The 13,623-nt window shown below is 48.1% G+C and overlaps 1 protein-coding gene across 50 annotated transcripts in view; it reads left to right on the top strand.

Annotated features, from left to right (window-relative positions):
* Positions 1-13,623, top strand: part of MADD (MAP kinase activating death domain) — a 44,677-nt gene that overhangs the window by 9,744 nt on the left and 21,310 nt on the right. For 6 of the 50 annotated variants that reach the window (XR_002342037.1, XM_021085189.1, XM_021085178.1 and 3 more), the window contains exons 8-23: positions 706-884; positions 1,242-1,477; positions 1,647-1,803; positions 2,081-2,184; positions 2,277-2,467; positions 2,861-3,114; positions 3,365-3,504; positions 4,305-4,406; positions 5,897-5,956; positions 6,315-6,417; positions 6,772-6,958; positions 7,056-7,206; positions 7,507-7,713; positions 10,669-10,769; positions 11,442-11,513; positions 11,837-11,995. Coding sequence is in view for 43 of the 50 variants with exons in the window: in XM_021085189.1 (XP_020940848.1) it covers positions 706-884; positions 1,242-1,477; positions 1,647-1,803; positions 2,081-2,184; positions 2,277-2,467; positions 2,861-3,114; positions 3,365-3,504; positions 4,305-4,406; positions 5,897-5,956; positions 6,315-6,417; positions 6,772-6,958; positions 7,056-7,206; positions 7,507-7,713; positions 10,669-10,769; positions 11,442-11,513; positions 11,837-11,995 (2,403 nt within the window). In the remaining 7 variants the exon portion in view is untranslated. Of the gene's footprint in view, positions 1-705; positions 885-1,241; positions 1,478-1,646; positions 1,804-2,080; positions 2,185-2,276; positions 2,468-2,860; positions 3,115-3,364; positions 3,505-4,304; positions 4,407-5,896; positions 5,957-6,314; positions 6,418-6,771; positions 6,959-7,055; positions 7,207-7,506; positions 7,714-9,499; positions 9,554-10,668; positions 10,770-11,441; positions 11,526-11,836; positions 11,996-13,623 lie in introns of all 50 variants that reach the window. The other 44 variants (XM_021085175.1, XM_021085186.1, XM_021085177.1 and 41 more) reach the window with 13 other exon arrangements.

Below are 13,623 nucleotides of genomic sequence, written 5' to 3'. Positions count from 1 at the left end.
TGTATTCTGACCTTGCTGCTCAAAGTGAGGTCCATGGATCAGCAGCATTAGCATTGCCTGGGCTTGTTTAAAGTACCGAGTCACCTCAGACATAGTGAATCAGAATCTGCAGTATAACAACATGCCCAGGTGATTCCAGTGCTCATTAACTTTTAAGAAACAGTGCAGGTCTAGACTAGTGGTTTTCAAATTGTCCCATGGAGCCTCTTAGGGGTTGATTTAGGTTGGGACCACCAAGCCTGTGAGGCTCTGGGTTCCCTATGTCCTTCAGAGAAGTTCTGCTTTTTTTTGGCTACACTGTGACATGCAGAAGTTCCCTGGCCAGGGATTGAATCCATGCCACAGCAGTAACCTGAGCAACTGCGGTGAAAGCACTGGATACTTAATCCACTGAGCCACATGGGAACTCCAGAGAAGCTCTACTTTTACATATTTCAATTGTTTATAAACATTTCCACAGAGATTTCAGTTGAAAAACAAGATTTCCTTGCTAAAAGAAATTTGAAAACTACTGCCTTGGATTTCAGCTTTGATCAAGTTGCCTTGATTCAGATTGGTGTAAGCTGAAGATTTCATAATTCAGATTGTTTTCTAAAGATTGAGATATTTGGATTCTTGTTTCCAAGATGAAGGCTCTTTCCTGGCAATTGAGATTGGCTGGTCACCCAGGAATCTGCCTTCTCAGAGAGACTTACTGTTCCACAGGCCCTTGCCAGCATGAGTCTCAACACCCAGCCCATCCTCAATCTGGAGAAATTCCATGAAGGCCAGGAGATCCCCCTTCTCTCGGGAAGGCCATCTAATGACCTGCAGTCCACACCATCCACTGAATTCAACCCACTCATCTATGGCAATGATGTGGATTCTGTGGATGTCGCAACCAGGTACAACCAAGCCAACTAGACAGCCCCTAGCTCTTAAATTGATCTTTGCTCACCTGGTGACCTTGAGGCAGATTACTTCCCTGAGCCCGAGGCTCTTTATATAATAAATTTGTATACTGTTGGGTTATATTTGCTGTCTTAATAAAAGCAAATGGGAGAAATCGTTCATCATACTTTTAGGCCTTTTAGGCCTTGGGTGAAGAAGGGGATTGATGACTCTTTAAGATATCTCTCCCCTTGTTGTTGGAAGCCCATTACATGATGACTGTGGGAGGTGGTCTGAGCCCTTGAATTGTAGGGATCCTTGCCCTGCAGGGTGTGGGACTCTGGTCATCTCACCATCCCCTTCTTCCCTAGAGTGGCCATGGTCCGTTTCTTCAACTCCCCCAACGTGCTGCAGGGCTTTCAGATGCACACGCGTACCCTGCGTCTCTTCCCCCGGCCTGTGGTAGCTTTCCAGGCTGGCTCCTTTCTAGCCTCACGTCCCCGGCAGACTCCTTTTGCTGAGAAGTTGGCCAGGACTCAGGCTGTGGAGTACTTTGGAGAGTGGATCCTCAACCCCACCAACTATGCCTTTCAGCGGATTCACAACAGTGAGTCACCTTCTGCTCTGCCCCTGCTTCATTTTCTCTCCTGATGGCTCTTCTCTTTGCTTTTCCCTTTCCGTTGTGATTTTGCTTTAGACTTTTCCCTGCTTTTCTTTTATCCTTTACCTGCTTTTTTCCTCGTTACTGACTCTCCCCTTTGTTCCTCCTTGGATAGACATGTTTGATCCAGCCCTGATTGGTGACAAGCCGAAGTGGTACGCACACCAGCTGCAGCCCATCCACTATCGAGTCTATGACAGCAGCTCCCAGCTGGCTGAGGCACTGAGCGTGCCGCCGGAGCGCGACTCTGACTCTGACCCTACCGATGACAGGTGAGCAGCCCCTTATGGCAGCAAGACAGTTCTTGAAAGCTAAGAGGCTCTCACTAGTCCTTGTTTAGCACAGGGGCAGAATCTCATGGGATTAAGACATCAGTCCTTGAAGCCTTGGATTATATTTTGGTTGATGTTTGTTAATTTCCTTTTTTTATCTTGTGCCCTGGCCTTGAGTTAAGAGTGCTCCTATGTTTATTTTTACTTATGCGGATTGCTTATCTTTTTGCCCTGCCCTTTCTTTCTGTTTTAATTTGTTACACTCTTTGCTCTGCAGTGGCAGTGACAGTATGGATTATGATGACTCAAGCTCTTCGTACTCCTCCCTTGGTGACTTTGTCAGTGAGATGATGAAATGTGACATCAATGGCGATACTCCTAGTAAGTGTGCCTGGGGAAATTGGCTGGCTCAGGGCAAGGTCTGGGGTCCTGGGGTGGTGTGGTCTACACTTGGCATCCTTGGGTTTTGGCAGATGTGGATCCTCTGACACATGCTGCTCTGGGGGATGCCAGTGAAGTAGCGATTGATGACCTGCAAAACCAGAAGGAAGCAGAGGAACCTGGCCCGGATAGTGAGAACTCTCAAGAAAACCCCCCTCTGCGTTCTAGCTCCAGCACCACCGCCAGCAGTAGCCCCAGCACCATCATCCATGGAGCCGGTTCTGTACGTGAGAACTTGGGGGTGCGGTGGAGAAGTGAGAACCATTACTTGGGATGTGGGCCTCGTCTCGATTAGGAAGGCTAGGATGAAGCAATTAACCTAATTTGCTACTTTCTTCATACTCTTCCCATCTTTCTCTCTGTAGATCCTAGAGTTTAGAGCCTATGAGATACAGTTTTGACCCCAGAAGGGGGATATCTATCTATGTTCAGGGGTTAACTGAGCTGCCCCTTGCATAGTTTGTGGAGACAGAGAGCAGGGGTGTCACAGAGATCTTTTCTCACACACTCCTTAGGCTAGGAATCTGGCAGACCTGGCTTGGCCCTGCCAAATTGAGTAAATGGGAAGGTAGCACTAGGCACCAGGTGACTACTTTTTATTTAATACGTCCCTTAGGAGCCTGCCGACTCAGTGGAGATGGATAATAAAGCAGCAGTAGGCATCTCTAAGCCCCTCGCCACCATGCCTCCCAGCATGGGCAAATTGAACGTGGACCGGCATCAGGCGGAAATTGGAGAGGGGTCAGTGCGCCGCCGAACCTATGACAGTCCACACTTCGAGCCCCAATGTGGCTTTCCCCCTGAAGAAGATGATGATGAGCAGGGGGAAAGTTATACTCCCCGATTCAGCCAACATGCCAATGGCAATCGGTGAGAGCCCGGGGATGCCTTCTAGATGGGTGACTGAAGGACCTCACTGCGAGAACCCTGGGTGAGGGTTAACCAGAAGTCTGAGCAGTCCGAAGGCTCCCATGGTCCTGCCGTCCCCAGAGGGTCATGCTTTGATGCAGGCATTTAAGAATTGTGGGGAGGGAGCGGTGAGTGCAGTGTAGTGTCAGGCCCACACACCCAAGATCAGGTACCCCTGCCTGGGGCTTATAGGTGCCACTGTGCCTTCAAGGGCTCAAAGGCTGCTGCGGCCCAACAGCTTGAAACTGGCAAGTGACTCAGATGCAGAGTCAGACTCTCGAGCGAGCTCGCCCACCTCCACCGTCTCCAACAACAGCACCGAGGGCTTCGGGGGCATCATGTCTTTTGCCAGTAAGTGCCTTCAGCTCTCTCGCCTCTGTCCCATCTTCTCTCCAGCAGGGCCTGACCATGGCAGATGTCACTTAGCACTTGAGACCTAGGGCTAAGATGGCATTTTCAAGCTCCAGTTCAGGTCCTCTTACTGAATAAGATATTTTCAGGGAGGTCAGCAAAGAATAGGAACAGATTGGTCATTATCTTTATACTGGAGGTGTCAGTCTGTTGCAGGTAAGATAGCTAGCTGGTCAATTGAAAAATCATTACATTAAAAACCATACACTTGTGCATATGTTTTCTGGAAATACTCTGGTCAGATTTGACTTGGGTATAAATCTGATGTCTTCTTTGCCTGGGGAAGGACTTTTTAACGAACACGCCTTGAAATCTATGTGATGTTGGCTTGTGCATATAGAATGTCACCAGAAATGAGGGGTGGTGTCAGTTAAGGGTTGAAGACAGACTGGGCACCAGAGAAAGCCAGTATGGGGGATAGTTGTGATGGTGAGATTTTTTTAGAAGCCCAGGTAGAACAGTACCAACCGCAGACCAGAAGCACTTTAACTGCCAGCGTTCATGCTGGGTCAGCAGTAGAGGCGAGACAGATGTTCTCATGAGAGGCAGTCAGAGAAAGTTGTTACTGGGTTCTGAGCAATCCTGGCAGTGGCCCCTTTGCCACAAGTTAGACTTGGTCCTTCCTAAGCTAGATCAGAGGTCCTGGGATCAGGTGAAAAGGGGAAGGGGGAGGATACAGTCATTGGTGTGTGACACTCGGGTTCCCCTAACTCACTGCTCTCACTCCCTCCCCTTGACAGGCAGCCTGTATCGGAACCACAGTACAAGCTTCAGTCTTTCAAACCTCACACTGCCTACCAAGGGTGCCCGAGAGAAGACCACGCCCTTCCCCAGTCTGAAAGGTAACTTCGGCTCTCTTTTTACCAAGCCAGGATTTTCTCCGGGAAATATTTCAGGGCTGTGGGTGCTTGTCAGGAGCCCTGTGTATGATGAATCATTTGATCCGGCCGTTGCCTCTCATATTGCTTCTCATGGCTTTCACCGCACATCATAGGTTCTTGCTGGTTTTCACATGGAAACTGTCTTTTGTAACTAAAGAGAAGGCCCTGTTGTGTATCTTGTTTAGCATAATGGCCACTGGGGAATCGCTGCTTCTGGGGGGCCTTCATCAGAGGTACACAATTAACACAGGGCTCATCAGCTGCTGCCAGTCATCTGCCAGGTTCCTACTGCATGTTTTTTTGTTTTGTCTTTTTTTCCCCCCTCTTTTGGCCACACCTGCAGCAGCATGTGGAAGTTCCTAGGCCAGGGATTGAACCTCTGCCACAGCAGTGACCTGAGCCGCTGCAGTGATAATGCTGGATCCTTAACCTGCTGCACTACAAGGGAACTCCCAGATTCCTACTGCATGAACTCAGGACAAACTCCATCCTATGGAGCTGGCCCACCAGGGGATGGTTTTGAAGAGCCTGGCAGTGTTTGTAGAGTCAAGAAGCTTCTTTCTTTAGTTTCATGTCAACTTAGGGCCTGCGAATGGGCCTGGTAGCATTGGTTGGTTTCTAGGGGCAGTTAGACCTTATTTTATTTTTATTTGTGATCTCTGACAGTTTGAAGGGCTCCCATGAATCTACTCTGATTTCTGTTTACTCTGGATTTTGTGCTGAACTATTGAATCATGGAAGAAAGCACAGCGAGAAGCAGCTTCATGTATTTTTTTAACTGACATCTCTCCCCAATGGTTAGAAATGTCAGGGATATATGGGATTTTCTTTGGTAGGGATGGGAACACAGGCCAGATGGGCAAAAGAGCATCATGGCTAGTGGTGTAGGGAGCTAACCATCTGGTAGAATGATGAATCTGCACAGTCTGGTAGGTTAGGGATGGAAAGTTGTGAGTGTCACTGGCCTTCATTTGATGCAGTCGAGGGGTGGAGCAGTTGGAATGCTTTCATTGCATGCTGAGGCTTCACTTCATTTGCTGCACTGATTACTCCCCTCCAACCCCATCCTCACTCCCACCCCACCTCCCATGACAGCATCTACAAGATGGGTCTCTTCCCTCCATATATCTGCAGGCCCTTTGGACCCCAGTGCTAGATGTTTCATGAAAACCAGTGTCCCTCTTTCATGCATGTGTCTGTTTAGTACCTAAAGGCTCCTCATATCATTACCCTGCCTCTGGCTTTGAGAGGCCATAGTCCTAAGGATGGTCTTTCCTAGAGCCTCAGTTGTCTCCTGGCCACTTGGCTTCCAGCTCCGAAGTGTCTAAGCGCCAAGGTTATGTGCACTCAGCTTTGGGAGAATGCTCAGATTATCTGACTTACAGCCCCGTTGAGGGGTACAGGGTTGTGGTATCACGGTGCACCTACTAATTGTGTATTTTGTGTCCCAGTATTTGGGCTAAATACTCTAATGGAGATTGTTACTGAAGCCGGCCCCGGGAGTGGTGAAGGTGGGTCTTGCCCGTGAGCTCTGCATGATCTTTTCTTCCCCAGCATCTTCCGTGCCTGCCTGAGGGCCATCCTCCTCATGGAGCAAGCGGCATCACATGAGTGACCTGCCTTGCCCCGTCCCCCGTGACGCCCATGCTTGCCCACGGGGCGTGCTGCTGGTGCATGTGGAGTGGCCCGAGTCTTCATTCCCACTTCCTCCACATTGCCGTGGCTGGTTTCTGCCTGTGTGTGACGCCCCGTGCCACCCTCACCCAGCCCTGCCAGGGAATGGGTGTGGAGCACGGCTACCCAAGGCCGTGCTGACACCAACTGCTGGACTGCAGTGTGATGTCTCTCATTCTGCCTTCCCGGCTACAGGAAACCGGAGGGCCTTAGTGGACCAGAAGTCATCTGTCATTAAACACAGCCCAACAGTGAAGAGAGAGCCTCCATCACCTCAGGGCCGATCCAGCAATTCTAGGTAATAAATGGGCAGAGCTGTTTTAGAAGTTCTCAGAGATAATGATTCCCGTACCAAACATTAAGGATGCTCCAGAGAGGGAGGGAAGCTCCCCGGTGGGTAGACAAATCCATTCCCATTCTGAGTGGCCTCATGCAGTGGTAATGGCTCATGGCATTGGGAGAGTATAACAGCAGTGGTGGCTACTTGGGCACACCAAGCTCTCTGGAGAGGTGGGGGATGCCCTGGACATGGATGGACATTTGGAGCCTTGGCTTTGTGTTTTGCCCCCGGAGGCAAATGTCTAGTCTGGTGCTGGGGGGATGCTTTGCAAAGAAGCTGTGACCACAGGAGTGCTGTGTGTGGACCTTCTAGTGAGAACCAGCAGTTCCTGAAGGAGGTGGTGCACAGCGTGCTGGATGGCCAGGGAGTTGGCTGGCTCAACATGAAGAAGGTGCGGCGGCTGCTGGAGAGCGAGCAGTTGCGAGTGTTTGTCCTGAGCAAGCTGAACCGCACCGTGCAGTCAGAGGACGATGCCCGGCAGGACATCATCCCAGATGTGGTCAGTGCTGGGGGTTGAGAGTTGGAATCGACTGGGAAGAGGACAGGAATGTCAGAGGCAGTCATGCCAACTCCAGCCCCTCATGTTATTGTTGCAGGAGATCAGTCGGAAGGTGTACAAGGGCATGTTAGACCTGCTCAAGTGCACGGTCCTCAGTCTGGAGCAGTCCTACGCCCACGCAGGTCTGGGTGGCATGGCCAGCATCTTTGGGCTTCTGGAGATCGCCCAGACCCACTACTATAGTAAAGGTAAGGATGGGACCACCGAGGTAGCAAGGCTCTCCCATTCTTCGAAAAGAACCAACTTGGCCCTTGATGAGCTTCCCAGTGCCGAGCTGCTTCCTGTAGGGCTTCGGGATTTTATTTTCTAGTGCATGTTTGTATGAAGTGGGTGTTTTTGTCATGAAAAAGACGATGCCAGCCTTTCTTTCCTTGTACTTCTTCCTTTCCACATCCTCTTGTATCCTTGCTCCTCCCACCTCACTCCCGTACTTTGACTCTCCCTCACTGTCTCTTTTGACCTCTTCCTATATTTGATCTTTTCCTCAGAACCAGACAAGCGGAAGAGAAGTCCAACTGAGAGTGTAAATATACCAGTTGGCAAGGATCCTGGCCTGGCTGGGCGAGGAGACCCAAAGGCCGTGGCACAGCTGAGAGTCCCCCAGCTGGGGCCTTGGGCACCAAGTGCCACAGGAAAGAGTCCCAAGGAACTGGACACCAGAAGTCTAAAGGAAGAGAATTTTGTGGCATCAATTGGTGTGTATCCCTGTGTTGGGTGTGGTGGAGGAGTTTTGGCTACTTAAATACCCCTCCCTCTTTTCAATTCATCCAGAATCCCGCCTTTCTCTTCCCCATGCTTTGCTTTCTAGAGAGGGAGGTAGATTTGTGTCCATTTCTAGTGGTATTTCTTTATACTCCTCTATCACTTATGCTTCATTTGCAGCCATCCTTAGCTACATCTTAGAGGAAGAATGGGAGTTTTGCTTAGAGGGCCCAGCGAGGCTTTAGTGCAGGAGTCTCAGCTGTACTCCCTGTCCCTCTCTTTCATTTATATCTGGATTTCTTCTCACAGTGGAGAGACCACATGAGCTCCTGGATGCTGTGAAGTTTATAGATGCATATTTGGGTTGTAAAACTGTGATCGTCTAAGTTTCTAAAGCCAGTTTTCCCCCATCCAACCATTATATTGCCCTAGAATTTGCTCTTTTGGGGCACGTCCAGCAACCCCATTTCTCTGGTTCTGGACCTCGAGGTACAGATTTCTGAGCCAGCCTTTCTTTAAACGTGTCCCGACTGGACCTGATTAGAGCTTGCTTACATTTGGTTTTTATACATCTCCACTAAGGCAGAGCCTTAGTGAGCTCTCTGGGTGTCACCTCTGTTTGACTCACTCCCTACCTGACATGGAGTCATCTAGGTTGTGTCTTTCTTTTTCTGGTTAGGGGCCCCTGGGCAGTATGCTTCTAGCTGATGCTTCTTTGCCACATCCTTGAGCAGTTGCCTTTTGCTCCCATAAGTGGTAATGAGGAACCAGTTTCCTTTTTAGAAGAGCTATACTTCTCTAGCTAGCAAAAAATTGTCATAGAGACAATAACCCTGCCTTTCTCCTACCTGATCTGATGTTCTAGGAAAAGTACTGACCTGCAAGTCTGGAGGTCTGGCGTTTTAGTCCTGTGTCTGCTCCCAATTAGGAAAGTGATTTTGGGCAAATTGCTTCCCCTTTCAGGGTGTCTGTCTCCTCATCTGGGAAATGAGGAGATTGGACTAAGAAGCCTCTAAAGTTCCTCCAGGAGAGGAATTGCTCTGACTGGTGGTCTCTCTTCTCTACCCCTCAGAGGTGCTATTCTTGACCATTTAGTGTTCTCTGTCACCTCTGCCTGATGACTTTTCCAGACTGGCTAAGATGGGTCTCTTGGTAGGGCAGGCACTGATTCTGAGGGTATGTTGGGTTTTTTGGTAGCAGCAAGGAAGGATGTTAATGGCCTGCGTGAGTGGCCTCTGGCCAATTCAGTGAATTAATTAAGCAGATTTATGCTCATGCTACTGAAACCCTTTGGCTGCTTGAAGTGATCATCTGTCTTATCTGGAATCCTTAAAATTTCCTGTTGCCCAGCTTATGTGGCAGAGAAAGTGGTGTGGTGGAAGTTTATAAACTGGTCTCTGAGTTATGATCTTGAGCAAGTGCTCCAGCCACTTTGGGATCAGTTTCCTTATGCCTAAATGAAGGAGTTTGAATATCGGCTCTTCGAGCTCTAACATTCTCTAGGATTTTTACTGCCACATCGAGATTAGTGTTAGGAGTTTGTAGTCTTTAGTTCTTGAGATGGGGGGGGAGATGTTAGATCTCTTGGGTTGTTTTGTTTTGTTTTTTTTTTTAACCCTCCTACCCCCACCTGCCCCTGAAGATCTCTTTTTATCTCTTGATTTACAGTCCTATGCCTGAGACTGCTTCAGCTTGGGTGGGTGGGTTTCCATTTCGTCTGTCTGACCAGCCTCTGACTCTCTCTGTCTTTCTCTCCTGCTTACATTGCATCTGGGGTAGAATTGTGGAACAAGCACCAGGAAGTGAAAAAGCATAAAGCTTTGGAAAAACAGAGTAAGGAACAAATGCCCCTTCCTGTTCCCAAGTCTCCCATACCTGCCAACTCCCCAGGCCCAGTTGGGGCAGGCGCCCTTTGTCAGCCCCACCCCAAATTTGCTCGTGGGGGGTATTTGGAATGAAAGCAGGTAGGTGGTATGTGACTCCTAGGAATGTGGCTTGTAGGCTGCTTCTTTCCCCCTCCCCTGGTAGCGATCAGGCTGGAATCAGGGCATCTCCTGAGTACCATCCCTTAGAGCTTGGTTCTCTATTGCTTCAGAGTTGGTGGGGAGAACGTTCGCCTGTTTCAGTGCCCCTCATTGGCTGATATCTCCCCCACCCATTAGAAGGCCTGTGGGCACAGTTGGCAGAGATGGTTGCTCTCCCTCCGTGTTGAGTCTGTAGCTTCCCAACTCTCTCTGGTGGCTTGCCTAGGCACGCTTTCTTGCTTTCTGTCATTCTGTCCTTCTGCCATACCATTGTGGGTGGGTGGCAACTATGGGGGTGGTTTTTAATCATAGGAGTTGCAGGGTGGTGGGGTAGGCAGTGTCCTCTAACACAGAGGGTGTTTTTGTTTGTTTGTTTGTTTTGGGCCATGCCCACAGCATGTGGAAATTCCCGGGCCAGGGATCAAACTGGTGCCACAGCAGCAACCCAAGCCACTGCAGTGACAATACTGGATCCCTAACCTACTGCACCACAAGGGAACTCACAGCTGGTGTTTTTTAATCCCAATGGGCTCATCCTTTCTAGCCCCTTGGGCATATTTGTTTGGGAGACAGAGTACCTTGGGGACCCTTACATGGTTTCAGGCACGAGTGAAGCTCTGACTCTGAGTGCAGTGGAATGTGGTTCAGACATTTGTTTGTGGAGCTCTTCTGTATAAGGATGATTTGCTTAGAATCTTCTCAGGTTGAGAACCCCTTGAGACCAGGTCTAATTTTCCCTTAAGAGGTTCTTAAGGTATCTGGGGACTTCTTCTTCCAGTGGGGCCTGAGCAGGTGGCAGCCCTGGAAAGGTGACTGGGACATGCGGAACAAGTCAGGGAACAGGCTGTGCTGCTGTCCCACTCCCTTGGCCAGCCTGCCCCCTAGTCTCTGTGTACTGAGTAACACAGGTCTTCCCCTACTCAGGGCCTGAAGTAATCAAACCCACCTTTGACCTTGGGGAGACAGAGGAGAAAAAGTCCCAAGTCAGCGCAGACAGTGGTGTGAGCCTGACATCTGGTTCCCAGGTTTGTGACAACCTTGTTGAGACTCACAAACATTAAATTTGCTATCTCAAAATACTTGGTTAAGGTTGAAAACAAGAGAAAACAAAATGACAACCTTGAAACAACATGAATTTCTGAAAATTGAGGAATGATGAAATAAGTATAATGTATCCATGTAATATAGTACTGGTATCCATTAACGACTATATTTTTAAAAATGTAGTAACATGGGAAAATACTTACAAAGCTATATACAGTATGATTCTTTGTTTTTTTAATGTATATAGGAAAGACTGAAAGGAAGCATGCTAAAGACTTAACAGTGATTAATGTAGGCTGTAAGTTTATGTTTGTTTGTTTTTTTTAAGCCACACTTGCGGCATGCAGAAGTTCTTAGGCCAGGGATTGAACCTGGGCCACAGCAGTGACAACATGTGGCTTGTTTTTATTTCCTGATTCTTTCAAGTATTTTCTGTGGTGAACTTCTGTTTCTTTAACATTCACTATTTTTCTTGTTATGTAAGTTGTATATATTTTATATTCAGGAAAATAATGAATTTCTCATGATCCGTCTGGGGATGACAGTGGAAGAGTGGGGATAGGGAGAAGGAAGAAGATAGAGTAATTCCTAGGGAAACTGAGAGTAGATTGAACACCTCCCTGATGTGTCTGAGGCCCTGTGTCTTGTTTCAGAGGACTGATCCGGACTCTGTCATCGGTGTGAGTCCAGCTGTTATGATCCGAAGCTCAAGTCAGGACTCTGAAGTTAGCACCGTGGTAGGGGAACACCACGCTGGCATCTTGGTGGGTGGGGTGTGGGCTCCCCTTTGGAAAAGGGGTAACTTTCTCCTCTGGAGGCTGTTCTTAGTCTCAGGTCAACTTGGTTCTCATAGGTCTTTGTACGTAGGATCATACCCTGAGATTTCACCCAGGGCTTCTCCTCTTGCAAAGAAGGTGCTTCCAGAGGCTGGCTGACACACTTTTGAAGTTGGATACTTTTTTTTTATGGCAGCAGAGGGCTCTGACAGCTTGGCATTTCTGAAACGCATCCCTGGGGAATACCCCTTACTACCTTTTTTCCTTTCCAGGTGAGTAATAGCTCTGGAGAGACTCTTGGAGCAGACAGTGACCTGAGCAGCAATGCAGGTGATGGACCAGGCGGTGAGGGAAGTGCCCGCTTGGCAGGCTCTCGGGGCACTTTGTCTGATAGTGAAATTGAAACCAACTCTGCCACCAGTGCCATCTTTGTAAGCTTTGTTTACTAACAAAAGAAAACCTTTTTTTTTTTTTTTTTTTTTTTTTTTTAAATGGGATGGGATTGGGTTAGCAAAGGATAAGAAATGGAGTTCCTACTGTGGATTAATGATCCAACTTGTCTCTGTGGAGGCATTGGTTCAATCCCCAGCCTGGCACAGGGGGTTAAGGATCTGGCATTGCAACAGCTGTGGTGTAGGTCACAGCTACGGCTTGGATTTGATTGCTGGCCTGGGAACTTCCATATGCCATGGGGGGTGGGGGGGGCCAAAAAAGGAAAAAAAAAAAAAAAGATGAAAAGTAAGGAGGCAATTAGAAGGAAAAGAAAGAGGAAGGAATAGTTAAGGCTCACTCATTCGACTTTAAAGAAAAATGTTTTTTAAATCAGCTTTTTTCAGAGTCATTTGACTCCATGATCTTGGGCTTTTAGAACCCTCTCCTGAATCATTGATGAGTTAGGCTCCCTGCCTAGTCAGGTAAGGGCTTCGACTCCTTTGTAGCAACAATCTCCATGTTTAAAACAAACAAAATGACGCCTTTGTGACAGTGTCTGGGCTGTTACAGCTCTCATTTTATACCAGTCTGTTTTTATGGACTAATCTCGTTTTATTCTGGTTACTGCTTTATTTATATAGCACCTTAAAATGGCATTTCATTTTAGTACATTCCTAACAGTTATTTAAAATTTTCCTTCATTAATAAACATCTGTTGGAGTTTCCATCATAGCTCAGTGGTTAACGAATCCGACTAGGAACCATGAGGTTGCGGGTTCAATCTCTGGCTTTGCTCAGTGGGTTAAGGATCTGGTGTTGCCTTGAGCTGTGGTGTAGATCGCAGACGCAGCTCAGATCCCGCGTTGCTGTGGTTCTGGCGTAGGCCGGTGGCTACAGCTCCGATTAGACCCCTAGCCTGGGAACCTCCATATGCTGAGGGAGCAGCCCTAGAAAAAACAGAAAAACTAATTAATTAATTAATTAAAATAAATATCTATTAAATGATTTATTAAATTCCAGATTCTGTACTAAAGAAGCAGGGGTGATGAGGCATGATTCCCATTCTCAGAAGTTTGCAGTGCAATATATTGCTACTGACTAATCTCTTCTGACAGGTGAGGGAAACAGAGCCTTAGGAAGAAAAGATCTTGCCATAGGTTATACAGTAAACCAGCGGATCCGTTGGAGTTAAGTAATTCTTTTTAGCTTTTGTCTTTGGACACAGTGCCCTTCAGTGTATACATGCCTCTTCTTTTTTTTTTTTTTTTTTTTTTGTCTTTTTTTTTGCCATTTCTTGGACCGCTCCTGTGGCATATGGAGGTTCCCAGGTTAGGGGTCGAATTGGAGCTGTAGCTGCCAGCCTACGCCAGAGCCACAGCAACGAGGGATCCGAGCCGCGTCTGCAACCTACACCACAGCTCACGGCAACGCCGGATCGTTAACCCACTGAACAAGGGCAGGGATTGAACCCGAAACCTTATGGTTCCTAGTCGGATTCGTTAACCACTGCGCCACGACGGAAACTCCAACATGCCTCTTCTGATACCCTTAGCACTTCGTTAGGCAGAGTTGAGAATGGATGTATCTATAGGAGCTCATAGGTGCTCATCTTTGGTCTGTGGAGAAG

This window comes from Sus scrofa, chromosome 2, assembly GCF_000003025.6.
Source record: "Sus scrofa isolate TJ Tabasco breed Duroc chromosome 2, Sscrofa11.1, whole genome shotgun sequence".
Lineage (NCBI taxonomy): Eukaryota > Metazoa > Chordata > Mammalia > Artiodactyla > Suidae > Sus > Sus scrofa.
Note: the sequence above shows the minus strand (reverse complement) of the source record. Positions and strands in the feature narration are given on the sequence as shown.